We start from the raw sequence: 21,406 nt of genomic DNA, 5'->3' as shown, positions 1-21,406 counted from the left end.
TTGTGACAAGTTTTAAGAAGAAAATAATGGTGGTGGGGATTAAATGACTTATACATAAAATTATTCCTGCACACAGTAGGTCTTCAGTAAATATTAGCTATTATGCTTGTTTATTTATTATTCACTCATGCATTCAACCATCATGTGTTGAATACCTGTGTTTTTAAGTATAGTGCAATGCTGAAAAGACTAAGTCCCAGTCTTGGCTTTTTGAATGGTCTTGGAAAAGGAGAAGAGAACATTCTGAGTAAAGAAGCAGAGCATGATCATAGTTTTGAGGCCAAAGTAAGCAAAGTTAGTTGGGGACAAGAAGTGGATTTCAAGTGGGGGAGGTGTAGTATGTTGGAGAGTTAGCATAGTATATCTCATGGAGTAGATTCATGGAGACCACAGCATTTAGAGGTGGAATGGACTATGTGGGTTGTGTCATTTAGACTCTCATCCATTCTAACATTTTGAAAGGTTGTATAATATATCCTAAGCAGTAGATTGTAACCCAAATTGTCTATTTTTTACTGCTATTACTTTAGTTATTTCCAATTTTTATTATTATAAATATTGATGTAACTTACATCTTCAGGAATGCTATTTTTTCTTTCTTTTATTTCTTATGGATAAAATTAAAAATGTAGAATTTCTGAATCAAGGCATACAAATATTTTTATTTCTCTTGGCATATAGTGCCAAAGTGTTTCCAATATGGGTACTCTTATTTTCAAAGTGGTAACTTGCATGTACCAATTTTATTGCAAGGTATTATTATTTTGATATTACTTGTTGGAACTTTTTTTTATTAAATCAGTTAGCAAATTTAAATGTGTTTGGATAATTCAGTTATACAATTGAATGCCTTGTCATTTTAACCTTATTTCTTTGATCCTTTCGCTTACAAATGTGTTTACTCTTTTTATCTCCTTTTTAATGATTTCTTTCAATCTATTGATCTACTAGATATTTTACTCTAAGATATATTTGAATGGACTCATTAACTTATTATTTTTATAGAAATTCATATTTCATTTGTCATACTTGACAATCCATTATTTTTATTGCTTCAGCTTTATATTTTATATTTACATTTATATTTACATTTTTATAGATATTATAAATATTTATATTTTAAAATATTTTACTTAGTTTTTGTCTATAGTTCTGATAAATGTTCTATTCCTATTTTTGCTTATTTTCTATTATATTTTTGTGAAAAAATTTATTCTTTTCACCAACTGGTGAAAAACTGGTTTCATTTTGAATACTTCTAATTATTAGAAAGTTCATTGTGCTTTTCGAATATATATACTTGAAAGCTCTGCTTTAATCTACAATACAAATCTTAGAAGAAGCCCTTTCCTTTGTTTATAAGGAAAGAAAGGGCAAAGCATGGAGGTCAAGTTTTATTGAGTTTTTAGAGAAGCTGAAGCTGGGAAGCTGATGTTTGGGGGGAAATAGTCCAAAGCCTCAAGAAGAGGAAAAAAAAAACAACAAAATAAACAAACAACAACCCCCCCCCCCAAGAGAATTATGAAAAATACGGTTGGTATTTTACCTGAATATGGATTCTAGAAATGCCAACTAGAGCTACTGGTCTTAACTTCCAGGCAACCTAAATGCAGAGAACAGGCCATTTGTCAGATAAAATAAAGTGTGGAGGTGGGCCATCTGCAGGCGGTGAAGCCATTCCAAGGCAGTACAGAGCAGAGCGGCTGGGAACTCAGGCCTAGTCACTAGCTTATGAGAACACAGCTGATCAGCTCTTCCTTAAGTTAACTACCACAAGTCTAGTTACTTATTATGTAAATCATTGTTTCAAATTTGAGATTGAGGGGCTGGGGATGTGGCTCAAGCGGTAGCGCGCTCGCCTGGCATGCGTGCGGCCCTGGTTCGATCCTCAGCACCACATACCAACAAAGATGTTGTGTCCGCCGAAAACTAAAAAATAAATATTAAAAAATTCTCTCTCTCTCTCTCTCTTTAAAAACAAAATATTTGAGTTTGAGACATTCTACATTAGAATTTCCTGCAGTGCTTAGAAACAGTGCCCTACCCAGATCTATGGCATGTCTGGAGATTTGGTCTTGAATCTAAGAAAAGCACCCAAGTGATAGGCCACCGAAATTTTCGTATTGGTCCCTTAAGGCTGTAATTAAGGTACCACAAGGTGTATGGAGATGAGGCTGCCTTAATAAAAAGACCAAAATAAACAACCTTGGAAACACAAACATAGAAACAAATGGCAAAGTCTTGATGTAATAGCAGCATGACATAAACTTAAATGGAGTTGAGTGACATCTCAAAAAATGGAAACCCTAGAAGCAGCCATTGCACTGTTAAACTACCTCTGTCTTTCAGTGTTAGATAAATGAACATTATTTTGTTTGCCTTGTACAATGGACTGTATATTTTTTTAATTCCAGTTGCCGTGGCCACGTACCATCACAGACCGGCTGTTAGATGAAATGTTTGATAGCTCCGCATCCCGCTTTCTGGCTGTCTTGGAGGCTCTTTCTGATCCAAACAGGCGAATACTACAAACTGGTCCTGTTGTATCTGATGAAGTGGAACTTCGTGATGTTGTCTCAGAACTGTTTATAGCTGGGAAAGAACTTTTAATAAGTAAATAAGATATTAAGATACTATTTTATGGAAGCCATGATTAACAAAAATTTTAACATGATAGTTATGAGAAACTGATAAAGAATTTATGCATTTTATATATTGACCTTGAATTCATCAACCTTGCTTTAATCAATTGATAATTCCAATAATAAAATTATATCCTTAGTTCCAATTTTTAATCTTTTAACTTCTTTTTTCTTTCATGTCTTGACTCCTGCACTGGTTAGGATCTTCAGTGAACACATGGGAAAGATGTGGTGTCTTCAGTCATCCTTGTCTCAATTTTGATCTTAGATGGAACATTTCCAGCATTTGACCATTAGTTAAAATATTTGCTTGGGACTTGAGGTGTAACTTAGTGGTAGAGCACATGCCTAGCATGCGTAAAGCCCTGGGTTTAATCCCCAGCACTGAAAAAAGAAGATGTAAAGATATTTGCTAAAGAATTTTTATAGAGAGCCTTTTCAGATCAAAGAAGTTTCTTTTATTTGTGGTTTTTCAAGTGTCTTTTATTATTTTATTTTTATTTTATTTGAATATTTGTTGAATTTTATCAAAAGTCTTTTCTGTATTTATCAAGATTCACTGTGTTGACCAAAGGGCTTTCTCTTTTATTTCTATTAATATGGTGAATTGCATTGAATGTCTAATTTTTAGCTATCTTGTATTTTTGGAATAGATCTAATTTCTAAGTGAGGATTTGACTTTTTTATATATTGCTTGATTTGTTTGCTAGTGTTTACTTAATTTTTGCTTCTTTGTTCAAGAGAGAGATTTTCATTTCTTATGAGGTTATTTTTAGTTTTGGCCCTCAAGAACATGTTGGTCTCATAAAGTGAGTTGAGAACTGTGCTCTCTTCCTTTATTGTGTGGAAGAGTTTGTGCTAGATTGATGTTATTTCTTCTCAAATGTTTGGTTGAATTTACTGGTAAAATCATCTGGACTTGGAATTTCCTTTGTGGAAGTTTTTAACTATGGATTCAATTTCTTTTATAAATATGAAATTATTCAGCTTTCATTTTCATTCTTTTTCTAAATCTTTTACCAGTTTGATAAATGGTATCTTATACCATTTATACCTTGAAAATTTTATATTTTAACCAGTATTTTACAATTTTTGTCAGAGTCATAATACCTCATTATGATCCTGATTTCTGTAGCTCTGCAGTGGTGTCCTCTTTTTCATTCCTGATCTTGGTCTGTTTGCTTTCTCCCTTATTTCATCAATTTTACCAGGTGTCTACAAATTTCATTACTGTGTATACGGTGTGCATTTGTGTGTGTCATGTGTGTTGGTGTAGTCTGTGGTGTGTGTATATGGGGTGTTGATGTGTGGTGTGTGTGGCATGTGTATGTAGTATGTTTGCATGTGAAGTATGTGGTGGTGTGTTTGTTGTGCATGTGAGTGTATGTGTGTTGAGAGTAGGTGTTTGTGGTGTGTGCCATTTGTGTGTGTGATGTGTGTGTGGTATGTTAGGTTTGTTGGTGTGTGTAGTATGTATGTGTGTATTGTGTGTGGTATGGATGTCTGTGGCATGTGCATGTGGTGAACATGTGTGTAGTGTGGTATGGGGCATGTGTGTGATTTGTGATGTGTATTGTGTGTGATATGTACATATAGTGTGTGTTGTATTATGTGGTATATACATATGGTGTATATGTGTATGCAGTACATGTGTTCATGGTGTTGGCATGCCTGTGGCATACATGTGGTGTGTGTGTGTGTGTCTGGTGTGGTGTGTGTAATGTAGGTGTGTGTGATGTGTTGGTATGGTTTGTATGTGGTGTGTAGTATGAATATGTGTATGTGGCATGGTGTGTATGTGTGTGTTGGTGTGGGGTGTGCAGATATGTGTGTGGTATGTGTGCAGAATGTGTTGTGTTGGTGTGTGTAGTGTATTTGCCATGCATGTGTATGGAATGTGTCATGCGTATGTGTGTTGTGTGTGCTGTGTGTGATGTGGCATGTGTGTAAAGCATGGTTTGTGTATGTGTTTTGTGTGATATGGCATAATTCTGAGTGTGGTTGTATGAGTGGTGTGTATGTATTCTGTCATTTGTATGTGGCGTGTGTACATTGTGCATTGTGTGTGTGTGGTGTGGCATGAGTGTATATATATAATTGCATGTGTGGTGTTGGTGGAGATTGTGTTTATGTGTGGTGCATCTGTGGTATGACATGTGCCTCTGTGTGGTTGTATGTGTGTGTGTGGGGTGTGTGTGTGTGTGTGTGTGTGTGTGGTGGTGTGCCTGTGCACTCATCTGAAGGCAGAGAGCCTCTGGTGCCAGTTTAGGGCTTATCTCTTAAAAAAAAAATCAAGTTCTTGGTGAGAATTTCCTTGACTCAAACCCTAATGATTGCCCCCTCTGTATCTTCCTTTCCAAGGAAGGGCGGTTCCTCCTCCTCTTCCTCTCTGTCTGGCAGTTATTTCCTTCCAGGCAATCACTTTATCTCACTTCCTCATTCAAGCTTCCTTACTATATGTTTTCTCCTTGGTACAGTTAGATTTATTAAAGGAATTGGCTATTTTCACTGTTCTAAATTCTTTTCTTGAAATTTATGTATCAGAAAACTTCAGCCCCTAACACTCCACAGAGAATGTCCTGGACAACCTCATTGCTTATTCGAGGGTCACTTTTCCTCTTCACTCTTGGTAGTTTTGTTATAGTCCTCTTTTCCCACTAACCACTTCCCTTTGTGCCATTTCTCCCTCTGCTCTTCTCTTAAATTTTGACGTTTCTTCTGCAGCTATTCAATGCCTACAGTGGATCCTGCCATTTGTGATGAATGTGTAATTGTGACTCTACAAGTTATATATCCCAATTAAAGATCTCCTTCTCGAGTTTCCAGTCCACACTTAGCTGCCCACTTGGCGAGTCCACTGTTGTTAATTCTGTTTGCCTCTCCATGCATCTTCTGGGTAGATTTCCCTGGCCGAGCCTGTGTTGGTTGCTCTTCCTGTTTGTCCCTGCAGCAGCCTGTTTTTGCCCACTTAGATTTCTTGTTTGCCCTCTTGAGTGTAACTCAGTGAAGGTAGGGATTGTGTTCTTTCCTTTACATTGTTTCCTAGCGCTTGGCAGTGTCTGATAGCTAATGTTAGCCAACATTTCTTTGCAAGGATGCTTTTTCAAACCTCTCTCTTTCCTTTTCTAGTTTCAAGTATTGGTCCAAGTGGAACGATTGGTTTTCCCAACACACCTCTTACGGAGCTTATGATAGAAAGAACAAATGTTATTTCTCTGGATGCTGCTGTAAAGTTTATAAAATTAGCATTTACTTATGAAGAATGGGGTTTATTTGAATCTTTAGCTATGCAGCTTATTTATTTTCTCCAGGTAATATATGCAAAACCATTCATTTGTTTTTGTTTTGTTAAAATGACATTGGATTATTGTTTAACTTGTGGGATGTACTTCTCTAAGAGGCAGGATGATCCACAGTCAAAGAAAGCAGAGAAGGATTTAACTCTTCTGATTGCAATTGAACCACTAATCAACCTAAAGAAAAACAAAGGTTTGATACTTCCTTTGGACAGTTATAAAGAAGGAGAGTCAGCTCAAATTTATTTAAAGCATGTAGTTTCACATGGTGAGTCATTATTTACCTTTTTGAAAAATTTAGTTTTATTGGATAAAAGATGCTCTTTCTAGGTGAATTGAGAGAAAGAATGTTCAAGACAGAGGGAACAGGAGGTCCAAAGCCCCTGAGGGAAGGGTGTACTTAGCGATGGAAGGAATGGCCAGTGGGCATATGTGTTTGGAGGGCACTGGTGGAAGTGGTGGAGTTTGGGAGTAGATAGGTGGCAAGATCAGAGAAATAGGTGGGTACCAGATGATGCCATTCTGGTGACAGTTTTGACGAGGTGAACCAGGTTCTTCTTAGCTGCTGACTTGCTGCAGTGAGAGGCCAGCAGGACTTTGCATCAAAGGGCAAAGGAACTGGTTCACTTTAGTAAGGGAAAGTCTGGTCTCCCCTCTCTCCGGCTTGTAGCACTTTCCATTGTAGAACTTAAATAACTTAAAAGTTATTGTTAATGTAATTGAAAACCTGATCTAATTTTTAGACCAATGAGAATTACTTAATTTCATTGTTCATATTTTCCCTTGCTCTTAAGGCATTGCATGGCTGCTCAGTTGCAGTAAATCATTTGGATCAAGTCATGAGGCACTTTTTCTTCTAGTGGTTTCTGAATAGATATTCTTATCATTTTTCTTTCAGCTGCCCATTTTACATGTACTTTAATATTGTAAGCCTCTTCAATTTCTCTTTGGACTTACATATAGTGTAACATATAGTTGACTTACATATAGTGGTTTAATACTAGTAATAGTTGTTTGAATTGGGTTAGATCTGCTTCGATTCATTTTTATATAGAAGCATTTAAATTATTGACATGGTGTTTGCCCAGATATCATTTGGGTCATTTTTTTTGAAGGATTTCTGTGTTTCTCTGTCTTTGGCATTTGAAGTTTTATGATTGACTTTTTGTTTTCTTTGACTTTTTGAATGCAGATTCTTATGTGAGGAATTATGGATATTCAGAAGATATTTTTCATTTGGCAGCTGTCCTGTATGTCTGTGTCTGTAACTCTCCCCAGGTGAATTATCTCTTTTGAATAACTTAATAATGTGGAACAAGATTATGCCTAACTTAAGACCAGGTTTAAAATATCACAGGATTTGTACCTAAAGTTATGTATTATTTAATTCTTGAGTTAGATCCTGATTTGTAACTTTAAGTTTCTTTTTTTTTTTTTTATTGTTGGCTGTTCAAAACATTACATAGTTCTTGATATATCATATTTCACAATTTGATTCAAGTGGGTTATGAGCTCCCATTTTTACCCCATATACAGATTGCAGAATCACATCAGTTACACATCCATTGATTTACATATTGCCATACTAGTGTCTGTTGTATTCTGCTGTCTTTCCTATCCTCTACTATCCCCCCTCCCCTCCCCTCCCCTCCCCTCCCCTCCCCTCTTCTCTCTCTGCCCCCTTTACTGACATTCGTTTGTCCCCCTTGTATTATTTTTCCCCTTCCCCTCACTTCCTCTTGTATGTACTTTTGTATACCTCTGAGGGTCTCCTTCCATTTCCATGCATTTTCCCTTCTCTCTCCCTTTCCCTCCCACCTCTCATCCCTGTTTAATGTTAATCTTCTTCTCATGCTCTTCGACCCTACTCTGTTCTTAGCTACTCTCCTTATATCAAAGAAGACATTTGACATTTGTTTTTTAGGGATTGGCTAGCTTCACTTAGCATAATCTGCTCTAATGCCATCCATTTCCCTGTAAATTCTATGATTTTGTCATTTTTTAATGCAGAGTAATACTCCATTGTGTATAAATGCCACATTTTTTTTATCCATTCATCCATTGAAGGGCATCTAGGTTGGTTCCACAGTCTAGCTATTGTGAATTGTGCTGCTATGAACATCGATGTAGCAGTGTCCCTGTAGCATGCTCTTTTTAGGTCTTTAGGGAATAGACCGAGAAGGGGAATAGCTGGGTCAAATGGTGGCTCCATTCCCAGCTTTCCAAGAAATCTCCATACTGCTTTCCAAATTGGCTGCACCAATTTGCAGTCCCACCAGCAATGTACAAGTGTACCCTTTTCCCCACATCCTCGCCAGCACTTGTTGTTGTTTGACTTCATAATGGCTGCCAATCTAACTGGAGTGAGATGGTATCTTAGGGTGGTTTTGATTTGCATTTCTCTGACTGCTAGAGATGGTGAGCATTTTTTCATGTACTTGTTGATTGACTGTATGTCCTCCTCTGAGAAGTGTCTGTTCAGGTCCTTGGCCCATTTGTTGATTGGGTTGTTTGTTCTCTTATTGTCTAATTTTTTGAGCTCTTTGTATACTCTGGATATTAGGGCTCTATCTGAAGTGTGAGGAGTAAAGATTTGTTCCCAGGATGTAGGCTCTCTATTTACCTCTCTTATTGTATCTTTTGCTGAGAAAAAACTTTTTAGTTTGAGTAAGTCCCATTTGTTGATTCTAGTTATTAACTTTTGTGCTATGGGTGTCCTATTGAGGAATTTGGAGCCCGACCCCACCGACTGTAGATCGTAGCCAACTTTTTCTTCTATCAGACAGCGCGTCTCTGATTTGATATCAAGCTCCTTGATCCATTTTGAATTAACTTTTGTGCATGGCGAGAGAAAGGGATTCAGTTTCATTTTGTTGCATATGGATTTCCAGTTTTCCCAGCACCATTTGTTGAAGATGCTATCCTTCCTCCATTGCATGCTTTTAGACCCTTTATCAAATATAAGATAGTTGTAGTTTTGTGGATTGGTTTCTGTGTCCTCTATTCTGTACCATTGGTCCACCCGCCTGTTTTGGTACCAGTACCATGCTGTTTTTGTTACTATTGCTCTGTAATATAGTTTGAAGTCTGGTATCGCTATACCGCCTGATTCACACTTCCTGCTTAGCATTGTTTTTGCTATTCTGGGTCTTTTATTTTTCCATATGAATTTCATGATTGCTTTCTCTATTTCTACAAGAAATGCCGTTGGGATTTTGATTGGCATTGCATTAAACCTATAGAGAACTTTTGGTAATATCGCCATTTTGATGATGTTAGTTCTGCCTATCCATGAACAGGGTATATTTTTCCATCTTCTAAGATCTTCTTCTATTTCTCTCTTTAGGGTTCTGTAGTTTTCATTGTATAAGTCTTTCACCTCTTTTGTTAGGTTGATTCCCAAGTATTTTATTTTTTTTGAAGATATTGTGAATGGAGTGGTTGTCCTCATTTCCATTTCAGAGGATTTGTCGCTGATATACAGGAATGCCTTTGATTTATGCGTGTTGATTTTATATCCTGCCACTTTGCTGAATTCATTTATTAGCTCTAATAGTTTCTTTGTAGACCCTTTTGGGTCTGCTAGGTATAGAATCATGTCATCTGCAAATAGTGATAATTTAAGTTCTTCTTTTCCTATTTTGATGCCTTTAATTTCTTTCGTCTGTCTAATTGCTCTGGCCAGTGTTTCGAGAACTATGTTGAACAGAAGTGGTGAGAGAGGGCATCCCTGTCTTGTTCCAGATTTTAGAGGGAATGCCTTCAATTTTTCTCCATTCAGAATGATGCCAGCCTGAGGCTTAGCATAGATTGCTTTTACAATATTGAGGTATGTTCCTGTTATCCCTAGTTTTTCTAGAGTTTTGAACATAAAGGGATGCTGTACTTTGTCGAATGCTTTTTCCGCATCTATTGAGATGATCATATGGTTCTTATTTTTAAGTCTATTGATGTGGTGAATAACATTTATTGATTTCCTTATATTGAACCAGCCTTGCATCCCAGGGATGAATCCTACTTGATCATGGTGCACAATTTTTTTGATGTGCCTTTGTATCCGAGTGGCCAGAATTTTATTGAGGATTTTTGCATCTAGGTTCATTAGAGATATTGGTCTGTAGTTTTCTTTCTTTGAAGTGTCTTTGTCTGGTTTAGGTATCAGGGTGATGTTGGCCTCGTAGAATGAATTTGGAAGTTCTCCCTCTTTTTCTATTTCCCGAAGTAGCTTGAAAAGTATTGGTATTAGTTCCTCTTTAAAGGTTTTGTAAAACTCTGCTGTATACCCATCCGGTCCTGGGCTTTTCTTAGTTGGTAGTCCTTTGATGGTTTCTTCTATTTCCTCAATTGATATTGGTCTGTTTAGGTTGTCTATATCCTCCTGACTCAATCTGGGCAGATCATATGACTTAAGAAATTTATCTATGCCTTCACTATCCTCTAATTTATTGGAGTATAAGGATTCAAAATAATTTTTGATTATCTTCTGTATTTCTGAAGTGTCTGTTGTGATATTGCCTCTTTCATCCCGTATGTTAGTGATTTGAGTTCTCTCTCTTCTTCTCTTCGCTAGCATGGCTAAGGGTCTGTCGATTTTGTTTATTTTTTCAAAGAACCAACTTTTAGTTTTGTCAATTTTTTCAATTGTTTCTTTTGTTTCGATTTCATTGATTTCAGCTCTGATTTTAATTATTTCTTGCCTTCTACTTCTTTTGCTGTTGTTTTGCTCTTCTTTTTCTAGGATTTTGAGATGAAGTATGAGATCATTTATTTGTTGGTTTTTTCTTTTTTTAAGGAATGAACTCCAAGCAATGAATTTTCCTCTTAGAACTGCTTTCAATGTGTCCCATAGATTCCGATATGTTGTGTCTGTGTTTTCATTAATCTCTAAGAATTTTTTAATTTCCTCCTTGATGTCTTCTATAACCCATTGATCATTCAGTAACCTATTGTTCATTCTCCAAGTGATATATTCTTTTTCCTTCCTTCTTTTATCGTTGATTTTCAGTTCCATTCCATTATGATCAGATAGGATGCATGGTATTATCTCTACTCCTTTGTATTGTCTAAGAGTTTCCCTGTGACATAATATATGATCTTTTTTTGAGAAGGATCCATGTGCTGCTGAGAAAAAAGTGTAACTGTTTGATGTTGGGTGGTATATTCTATATATGTCAATTAAGTCTAGGTTATTAATTGTGTTATTGAGTTCTATGGTTTCCTTATTCAACTTTTGTTTGGAAGATCTGTCCAGTGGTGAGAGAGGTGTGTTGAAGTCTCCCATGATTATTGTATGGTGGTCTATTAGACTCTTGAACTTGAGAAGAGTTTGTTTGATGAACATAGCTGCACCATTGTTTGGGGCATATATATTTATGATTGTTATGTCTTGTTGGTGTATGGTTCCCTTGAGCAGTATGTAGTGTCCCTCTTTATCCCTTTTGATTAACTTTGGCTTAAAATCTATTTTATTTGATATGAGTATGGATACTCCTGCTTGTTTCCGAAGTCCATATGAGTGATATGATTTTTCCCAACCTTTCACCTTCAGCCTATGTATGTCTTTTCCTATCAAATGCGTCTCCTGTAGGCAGCATATTGTTGGGTCTTGTTTTGTGATCCATTCTACTAGCCTGTGTCTCTTGATTGGTGAGTTTAAGCCATTAACATTTAGGGTTATTATTGAGATATGGGTTGTTCTTCCAGCCATATTTGTTTATTTATGTTACTAAACATGGTTTGTTTTCCACTTTGATTATTTTCCCCCCTTTAGTGTCCTACCTCCCACTGTTGGTTTTCATTGTTATTTTCCATTTCCTCTTCCTGTAATGTTTTGCCAAGGATGTTTTGAAGAGATGGTTTTCTAGCTGCAAATTCTTTTAACTTTTGTTTATCGTGGAAGGTTTTAATTTCATCTTCCATCCTGAAGCTTAATTTCGCTGGAAACACAATTCTTGGTTGGAACCCATTTTCTTTCAGTGTTTGAAATATGTTATTCCAGGATCTTCTAGCTTTCAGAGTCTGTGTTGAAAGATCAGCTGTTATCCTGATTGTCTTACCCCTAAATGTGATCTGCTTCCTTTCTCTTGTAGCTTTTAAAATTCTCTCCTTGTTCTGTATGTTGGGCATCTTCATTATAATGTGTCTAGGTGTGGGTCTCTTATGATTTTGCACATTCGGCGTCCTGTAGGCTTCTAGGATTTGGGGTTCTGTCTCATTCTTCAAGTCTGGGAAGTTTTCTCGAATTATTTCATTGAATAGATTGCTCATTCCTTTGGTTTGAAACTCTGTTCCTTCCTGTATCCCAATGACTCTTAAATTTGGTCTCTTGATGTTATCCCATATTTCTTGGATGTTCTGCTCATGGTTTCTTAACAGTCTTGCTGAGCTGTCTATGTTCTTTTCAAGTTGAAATACTTTATCTTCATTGTCTGATGTTCTGTCTTCTAAGTGTTCTACTCTGCTGGTAGTATTCTCAATTGAGTTTTTAAGTTGGCTTATTGCTTCCTGCATTTCTAGGATTTCTGTTTGTTTGTTTTTTATAACCTCTATTTCCCTGTATAGTTGATCTTTTGCTTCTTGGATTTGTTTATGTAATTCATTGTTGAAGTGATCTTTCATTGTCTGATTTTGCTGTCTGATGTCTTCCTTGAGACTCCAGATCATCTGAAGCATGTATATCCTGAATTCTTTATCTGACATTCCATCAGCTGCAGCTATTACCTCTTCTAAAGTTGAGTTGACCTGCAATGCTTGTGGTCCTTTCTTTCCTTGTCTCTTCATACTGTTCGCGTTCCTTTCTTCTTGGTGAAACTGTTGTGCTATTGAATTTTCCCCCTATATATTTATATTGGTCTTGTATAGTTGCAAAGTCTCCCTCGCAGGCACGGGCGGCGGCTCTGCCCCTCCGCCAATTGGGGCAATGTGCCTACCACGCCGGCAGGCCGCTGGGCCTGCTCTGCCAGTCGGTAGCAGGTCCGCCGTCCTTGCAGGCGCGGGCGGCGGCTCTGTCCCTCTGCGGGCCGCTAGGCTTGTTCTGTCGGTGGTCGCCGTTCTGCCTACTTTGCAGGCGCAGGCAGCGGCACTGCCCCTCTGCAGGCCTCTGGGGCTGTACTGCCAGTGGGTCGCAGGTCCGCCTACTTTGCAGGCGTGGGGGGGGGGCGGCTCTACCGTTCCTCAGGCCACTGGGCCTGTTCTGTCTCTCGGTTGCAGGTCTGACCTGTTCTGATGGTGGTCTCAGTTCCGACTACCTTGCAGGCGCGGGGGGGAGGGGGCGGCTCTGCCTCTCAGCAGGCCGCTGCTCCTCTTCTGCCGGTGGGTGGCAGGCCCGCCTACCTTGCAGGAGTGATTGGAAGCTCTGTCCCGCCGCGGGCCACTGGGCCTTTTCTGTCGGTGGTCACCCTTCCCCTACCTGGCAGGCGAGGGGGGTGGGGGGCGGCTCTGCCCCTCAGCAGGCCGCTGGGCCTGCTCTGTCTTTGGTCCCAGTTCCCTCTACTATGCCAGCGCAGGGGGAGGGGGCAGCTCAGCCTCTCAGCAGGCGGCTGCTTCTCTTCTGCCGGTGGGTCGCAGGCCCGCCTACCTTGCAGGAGTGATTGGAAGCTCTGTCCCGCCGCGGGCCACTGGGCCTTTTCTGTCTGTGGTCACCCTTCCCCTACCTGGCAGGCGAGGGGGGTGGGGGGCGGCTCTGCCCCTCAGCAGGCCGCTGGGCCCGCTCTGTGTTTGGACCCAGTTCCCTCTACTATGCCGGCGCAGGGGGAGGGGGCGGCTCAGCCTCTCAGCAGGCGGCTGCTCCTCTTCTGCCAGTGGGTCGCAGGCCCGCCTACCTTGCAGGAGTGATTGGAAGCTCTGTCCCGCCGCGGACCACTGGGCCTTTTCTGTCGGTGGTCACCCTTCCCCTACCTGGCAGGCGAGGGGGGTGGGGGGCGGCTCTGCCCCTCAGCAGGCCACTGGGCCTGCTCTGTGATTGGTCCCAGTTCCGTCTACTATGCCAGCGCAGGGGGAGGGGGCGGCTCAGCCTCTCAGCAGGCGGCTGCTCCTCTTCTGCCAGTGGGTCGCAGGCCCGCCTACCTTGCAGGAGTGATTGGAAGCTCTGTCCCGCCCTGGGCCACTGGGCCTTTTCTGTTGGTGGTCACCCTTCCCCTACCTGGCAGGCGAGGGGGGTGGGGGGCGGCTCTGCCCCTCAGCAGGCCGCTGGGCCTGCTCTGTCTTTGGTCCCAGTTCCCTCTACTATGCCGGCACAGGGGGAGGGGGCGGCTCAGCCTCTCAGCAGGCGGCTGCTCCTCTTCTGCCAGTGGGTCGCAGGCCCGCCTACCTTGCAGGAGTGATTGGAAGCTCTGTCCCGCCCTGGGCCACTGGGCCTTTTCTGTCGGTGGTCACCCTTCCCCTACCTGGCAGGCGAGGGGGGTGGGGGGCGGCTCTGCCCCTCAGCAGGCCGCTGGGCCTGCTCTGTGTTTGGTCCCAGTTCCCTCTACTATGCCGGCGCAGGGGGAGGGGGCGGCTCAGCCTCTCAGCAGGCGACTGCTCCTCTTCTGCCGGTGGGTCGCAGGCCCGCCTACCTTGCAGGAGTGATTGGAAGCTCTGTCCCGCCCTGGGCCACTGGGCCTTTTCTGTCGGTGGTCACCCTTCCCCTACCTGGCAGGCGAGGGGGGTGGGGGGCGGCTCTGCCCCTCAGCAGGCCGCTGGGCCTGCTCTGTCTTTGGTCCCAGTTCCCTCTACTATGCCGGCACAGGGGGAGGGGGCGGCTCAGCCTCTCAGCAGGCGGCTGCTCCTCTTCTGCTGGTGGGTCGCAGGCCCGCCTACCTTGCAGGAGTGATTGGAAGCTCTGTCCCGCCCTGGGCCACTGGGCCTTTTCTGTCGGTGGTCACCCTTCCCCTACCTGGCAGGCGAGGGGGGTGGGGGGCGGCTCTGCCCCTCAGCAGGCCGCTGGGCCTGCTCTGTCTTTGGTCCCAGTTCCCTCTACTATTTTAAGTTTCTTTTTATTATTGAAAATGAAGATTTTGGGTGTTACTCTGTGTCTTGTTGGGAAGTCCCAAGGCCAGCTGTGTTTCTAATGATGAAAGAAATGGGGCAGTGGTTAAATTAAAGGGAGAGCTAATATGCTTGGTGAGAAGGGGCTCTTTAGCCCCTGATGAAAGCCTGGTGATTGCTAGGAGTTGTTTTCGCTTGATGGTCTGCATTTAGAAATGGTCTATATACATGGCTATGAATGCTCATGTACAACTAGTACAACTAGTTTTCCATCTGAATTCCAGGGGTCTCCAGGGCTTCTCTGAAGTTCCTCAGAAGCCCAAATTTGAGCAGCAGCACCCTAACCTGTTTTTACTAATTCTGTATATAATATTGAGATTCTGATGGAATTTTGTTTGAAAGTTTGGTTTGATATACAATTACATTTGAGACCCACCATTACTGAGCATTATACTAAGCTTTTGCCCAGGGAAGTGAAACTGAGTAAGGGATATAAGAAGTTCTGCTGTTAAAGTATTTCCCATTTCTTCTGGGTTTATTAGAATGTGTTATAACATGTGACAAGTACTTAATTTTTGAAAGGAAAGCATTTGGCTGAAAATTACATTACATTTTCAGCCAAATGTATAGTGGGAGAACTTAACAAAAAATAACAATCAAGGTTTGAAAGGGTAGGGACTTTCATCTGTCCATTTTAAAATAATTATGTCTTAGTTCAGCTCAATTAAATTCAGTAAACATTTATTGATGTTCTAACTCTTATGTTCCCAAGCATTGTACTGCAGTGTGATATATATCAAATTAAATCCTAAAGCTGCCTCAAAAGAGCTCAGAGTTTGGTAGTTTTAAATCATGAACTTCATATACTGAGCAACTCTGGTTTTCTTTTGAAAAGAATTTAGTAACTTTGATTTTCCAAGAAGCATATTAGTTCTGGATCGCTCTTGAACTTCATACCTGGTATGAAGTTCTCCCATACCTTGTCTACTATATCCTTTACCCAACCCCTTTCCCTCTCAAATTACTATCCCCCTCCCCCATCCTTTATTATCTGAATACAAGATTCTGAAAAAGAGAAAAGTTTCAAAATTGGATGGAACTTATTGATTTTCATACTTGCCTAAAGTGTTTGGGACTTTTTAGAGAGACAGAATAAGCCTTGGTTAAGAGTGAGGATCCTTTGGTCTGCTTATTATTTCTGGCAATTTCATCTCCTGTGTTTCAGTTTGCTCATTTGTGAGGTAGATAGTAACGGCACTCAGCTTATTGGGTTGGTATGAGGTTAAATGAGTCAGTATATAGATAAAGCTTGAGGAGTGTCACCTGGCACACTGTAATTTTTTATACATACAGCTTATCATCCTTGTTCATTTACTTCATCACTTTTGTTTTCAGGATGTTCAGCCTGATAAAGAAATCGTTGTGGACATGATAATGTTCCTATGGCAGAAATGTAAATTAGGAATTCAGAAGATCAGTATGTCCAGAAATGACTATACAAAATTCACCCAGAAAATCCACAGTAATAAGGTATTTCTTTTTTGTTTCCCTTCAGATTTTTTTTTTGTTATTGTTAATTCAAGTTGCAATATATATATTTCAAATCTAGAATTTCCCTATTTATGCCCCTAATAACTATAATCATTTGCAGATGGATGTGTTAGAAAGATATTCTTTGTAGTGATGAAGGAGCCTTTCCTTTAATGTGTGTTCCTAAACCTCTGCCCTGGTATTGTTTTGGGGAGTGGGCTAGTATTTCAGTTTTAAAGGGAGGAATAAATATAGTATGTCTAAGGTCTCAGGAGATTGGACAAATTATTAAGAAGATGAATAATAGAAAATACAAATAAGTAAGTAGTTTCATGTTTTCTTCCTGCAATCATATTTTTGGACTGTTTAATAGAGCTGTTTATTTTGTGGTAAGAACAGGGTTGAACATTTGAATATTATAAAGTGGAAATTTAAGAGAAGATATTCTGGTAATAAATATTTTAGCTCTAGTGATTCTGAGTCTCCTAAGATTAGCTACATTAAGATACGTAGGTGTGTTTTTTCTTTTTTTAAATTATGTGCTCTTTCAAGTAATGATGTGGGTGCATAAATGTTGCTTTATCATTTTAGGTTCCAAAGTGTGATGGTTGGTTTTATATGCTCAGCTGGGGATATAGGCGTGAAAGTTGATTTCTAAGGCATCAAGAGTGGAACCTGAAACACCTGCTTATCCTCCACTAATTTGAAGGACTTTGATCTTGATCAAATTTTGCTTTAAAGGGAGAATAAGAATTTTGAGGATATAGATAACATTTTGTGATGTATAAAAATAACAGATCATAAATTTGCCATTAGAGCTATATGTATGTGAATCTTCTTTATCAATTTATATGGGTTTATTATTAGATAATATGTTTTAGTATCCCTATATTATTTATAATTAGGAAGTATTAATAAGGAGGCCTGTATAATGTTTCTTCATACTTAGAACATGGTGATTTTAAAGAAGTACTAAGTTTTGAAAAATGTCTAATTCTACTATGTAATCTACTTTAATAAGTTTTGCTCTGTATTTTCTCTTTTTAGTGGTTTTATCTTCTGTGGCAGATAAATGAAGTGATTCACAACTATAAATTGGAAGACATTGACATTGCAGTGGTGGCAGAGGTCACGTTACGATTAAGTGAAATATTAGAGTTTTTAGGAAGCCCAAGAAGAAAATTTAAAAAATATCCAGGTAAAATACTGAATGAAAGATGGGATTATTAACTTATACACATTTAAATATAAATAGACAAGCATAAATTAGAGCACAGAATAACTTGTGTTAGGGGAAACTAGGCATGTCAGTATTGTGCTTCATTGATGTTTATAATCTGAGATAAAACTGAAATACTAAAAAATACTTAAAAAACCCATTTCTTACTTAATTGTATTGTTTTGTTTACTAGTTACTTTTAGAAGACTATTATTTTATTCTGTTAGTTTTAAATGGGCAAAATATAATCTCAGGTATTAATTCTTTGTTACAATGTTTCACCTCTAAAGAACTAGTAGATTTTGGAGCATGAAATCCTTTTTAAAAATTTGGGAATTAATATATTGATGTAATGAGAGCTAGATATATAAATTCTTATAACTTTTCTAAGAATGTTATTCTCATCATCTTATTGGCACATTGAACTTAAAGTACAAGCCATTCTTCTATATTACTTACGATAGTCTGCTTTAAGACGTCTATTAGATTTTTAAGTAATATATTGTTTAGTTTGAATTATTAAATACATTTTAAAATTATAAAATTAACATTGTCATATAAATATTTATGATTCATATCCCTCTAATTCAAAGTAGTCTTCTCTGATATTTGTCTAAATTTATATGGCTTCTATAGTATTCTGTTCTGAGTATTTTAAAGTAGACTTTATAGTAGGTTTAAGAAGACCAATGTCTACCATGATATTGTTTTGTTGATAAACAAGATTCTTATTTGGCTTATTGTATTGCAATGAGATTTTTTTTTTTTTCTTTTTGAGATGAGAACTCACTGGGTTGCCCAGGCTGGCCTCGAATTCATGGATTTAAGTCATTCCTGCCTTAAATGTCCCCACCGCCCCAAGTGCTGGGATTACAGGGGCACCATTGCACCTGGCTCTGCCAGACACTTTTAGCTGGCTTCATATACAGAAAAAAATGTAATCACACAAGAGGAGCAATTTAGTATTCTGTCATATTCTAAAGTATTGAATCATTTCTAAGATCATTATAATTAAAAAGATAAGCAATTAATAGAATTTATTATGATTATGATTTCTTGCTATATGTCCCCTTTTCTCTTCTCTGATCCTTCCTTCTTCCCCTTTGTTTCTTCTTCTCCTCTATTACCCTCTCCTCTCTCTTTTCCTTGTTTTTATTCTTTCTTTTCTTTTTTCCCAGATGTACCTTTAAAAACAGAGATTAAGATATTCCCTGGGACTCCAAAAGGAATCCCGGAAGTTCTTCCAATATTAAAGGTATTACAACACATTGTAGAGAATATAGTTAAGAACATGACTTTTTATTTTCAAATAAAACTAAATCACAGTAGTTTGTTGTAGAAGTAATTTTAAATGTTTAAAACTTGAGAATTTATGGTTTCTGTATGCATTACAGGAACATTTTTCTACCTTTTGCTTTTACTCTAGAAAAAGTCCAATCATTTAAAAAAATAAGCTAGTTAAACATCTTAAAAAGATTTATAGTTGAATGTGTTGTGATTCATAGATTTATAGAGAGGGGATGGCCTACTCAGCAAATGCCTTTGACAGATAGAATGAGTTATTACCTGATCACAGTGCACTTAGAATAGCTGTGGCCCTTGGGAAGTTCTCAGTGAGCAATTACTTAAGAGGAGAAAGGAGTGGGGGATGAGTAGCTATTCCTCTTCTTTATTATTCTTTTCTTACAATATTTGAATTATTTCTGTACATCATGCATTGTGTTGTCCTGTAGATCTGAATGGGGTTCTGGGGACTGATATATATCTACATCTATATTCACTTATTTTTTACTTGTTCTAATTATTTATACATGACAGTAAGTGCATTTGGACACAACGTACATAAATGGAGTATAACTTCTCATTCTTCAGGTTGTAGACGATGTAGGATTACAGAGGTCGTGTGATCATATATGCACATAGGGTAATAATGTCTGATTCATTCTTCTATCATTCCTATTCCCATACCCACTACCTACATTCATTATATTCCCTTATTTATTGGCAAAATCTGGAACATTAGCAAACTCTGTCCTGTATGATGCCGGTGTTGTGTATCAGAAAATGATACCATGATCATGGACCTTGAGTGGCTTTGGATTGAACACAGTAGAATTCTTTGCTGGGAAATTTCTCAGAGGAATTGATTAGTTTATGAGCAATGTGTTTTTTCCAAAGAAATATAAAGTACTATGTATTCCATTATTGGAGCATAAAACCCCTTTTCTCATTGTGGAATATCTACTTATATCTGATTATAAATTTCAGGCATTTTACCACTTTTATTACCTATGTGTGCGTTCTGAGTCAGTATGGAGTATTGTTTACTTGTTTTAAAATTTGTGTAATTAATGTCATACCGTGTGTATTCCTGTCCAGCTTGCTTTTTACTCAGCATTGTATTTTTTGAGATCCACCCAAGTAGATTCATGTGCTTGTGGTGTTCATTTTCACCACATCCAACTTGTTCAGTCACAGGGTAAGGGGTTGGAGATTTGACTTAGATGTTTTGCCCTCATAGTCCCGGCATTTAACCCCTGTGCTGCATTGCCTCTTGATTAAAAAGAAGTCTTCAGGATATTTATTTTTCTAATGCATAGAAATACATAACTTTAAGTGTCTTTAATAATATACTACCTGCTCCTGTCATCTTTATTTGTAGCAGCCCTTTGAAATATAAGAACAAGTGATCATTTAAAAAGTGTGGTTTCAGCTACATTTCTGTCGTACTTGTACATAAAGTCCTAAGGGATTAGGTGCGAATCCAGTTATCATTATGAACGTATAGGAAGAAAAGGGGAGGGGTTCATTCTGAATTTACTTTCTCAAACGAATGTGCATCTTCTAAGTTTCAGTTCTTTATTCTATATTGCTCTTGGATTTGAGAAATCTCAAATTGGAAAGAGACTGTCCTGCGTAACAGGTGGAGGAGACTTCATAGCTGTTTGACAGGGTTTTTTAGGGATCACTTCTTGTGCTCGCCAAGCATACAGCTTCCTGCTTCTCACTCCAGACACATTCAACCAGAATTATGGATGTGGAGTTCTTAAAGTTCCTTATGTAGATTCTTAAGGACGCTAGAGTTTGAGAATCAGTGACTTTGTGGAATGGCCCTTATTCTCTGAGGCTGACTCTCATTCTCTCTATTTATTCTTTGAGGCAGGAATAGGAATCCTAGTGGAAGTCATAAGTGCTAGATTTTGGCTTGAGATAGAAATGTTCTGGCAGTTAAAGCCTCTAAATGAAGTGGGTTTCTTAGAACAAAGAAACAGACCATTAGTGAACTATTGCTATTATTATTTAAATTAGAAACACGTATCCTCTTCTCAAGATTATTCATTGCCATCTGCTAAGAAATTGTCTAAATAAAAGTATAAGTCTGTGATGACAGCAGTTTGAATGGTAGGTCCTAAAGTTGTGCAGTGCACAGCCTGCTTAGCTGTACTGGAGTATGGTAGGTGTGGTAGAAGTGATTCATTGGTGTGGCCTAAGAGTCCAGTGTTTGGTGTTAGACCTGGAGTTGAATCTTGACTGTGATATTGACTACATGACCTTGTATAAATGATTTAATCTGATCATATATCCTCATTAGTAAAATTATTAATAGTCCCTATTACTATTGGGTTGTTATCTTGTTTAAACCAGATATTAGTAACATTGTGGAAACCAGTATCTGGTATATGGTAGCTGATCATGGTTTCTTTTATGTCTCATGTGGTACACCAAATCTCAATGTGGGATTTTCAGACCCACCT

The 21,406-nt window shown here is 38.8% G+C and overlaps 1 protein-coding gene across 1 annotated transcript in view; it reads left to right on the top strand.

The window, feature by feature from the left end:
- The window catches only part of Cfap54 (cilia and flagella associated protein 54), a 308,923-nt gene that overhangs the window by 27,065 nt on the left and 260,452 nt on the right, over positions 1-21,406 (top strand). Inside the window, exons 9-15 of the mRNA XM_027928857.2 lie at positions 2,415-2,613; positions 5,772-5,953; positions 6,041-6,206; positions 7,131-7,216; positions 16,298-16,432; positions 17,480-17,630; positions 18,830-18,906. Coding sequence (XP_027784658.2) covers positions 2,415-2,613; positions 5,772-5,953; positions 6,041-6,206; positions 7,131-7,216; positions 16,298-16,432; positions 17,480-17,630; positions 18,830-18,906 — 996 coding nt within the window. The remainder of the gene's footprint in view (positions 1-2,414; positions 2,614-5,771; positions 5,954-6,040; positions 6,207-7,130; positions 7,217-16,297; positions 16,433-17,479; positions 17,631-18,829; positions 18,907-21,406) is intronic.

The sequence above is a fragment of the Marmota flaviventris genome, chromosome 3, assembly GCF_047511675.1.
Source record: "Marmota flaviventris isolate mMarFla1 chromosome 3, mMarFla1.hap1, whole genome shotgun sequence".
Lineage (NCBI taxonomy): Eukaryota > Metazoa > Chordata > Mammalia > Rodentia > Sciuridae > Marmota > Marmota flaviventris.
This window is presented reverse-complemented; position numbering and strand designations above follow the sequence as displayed.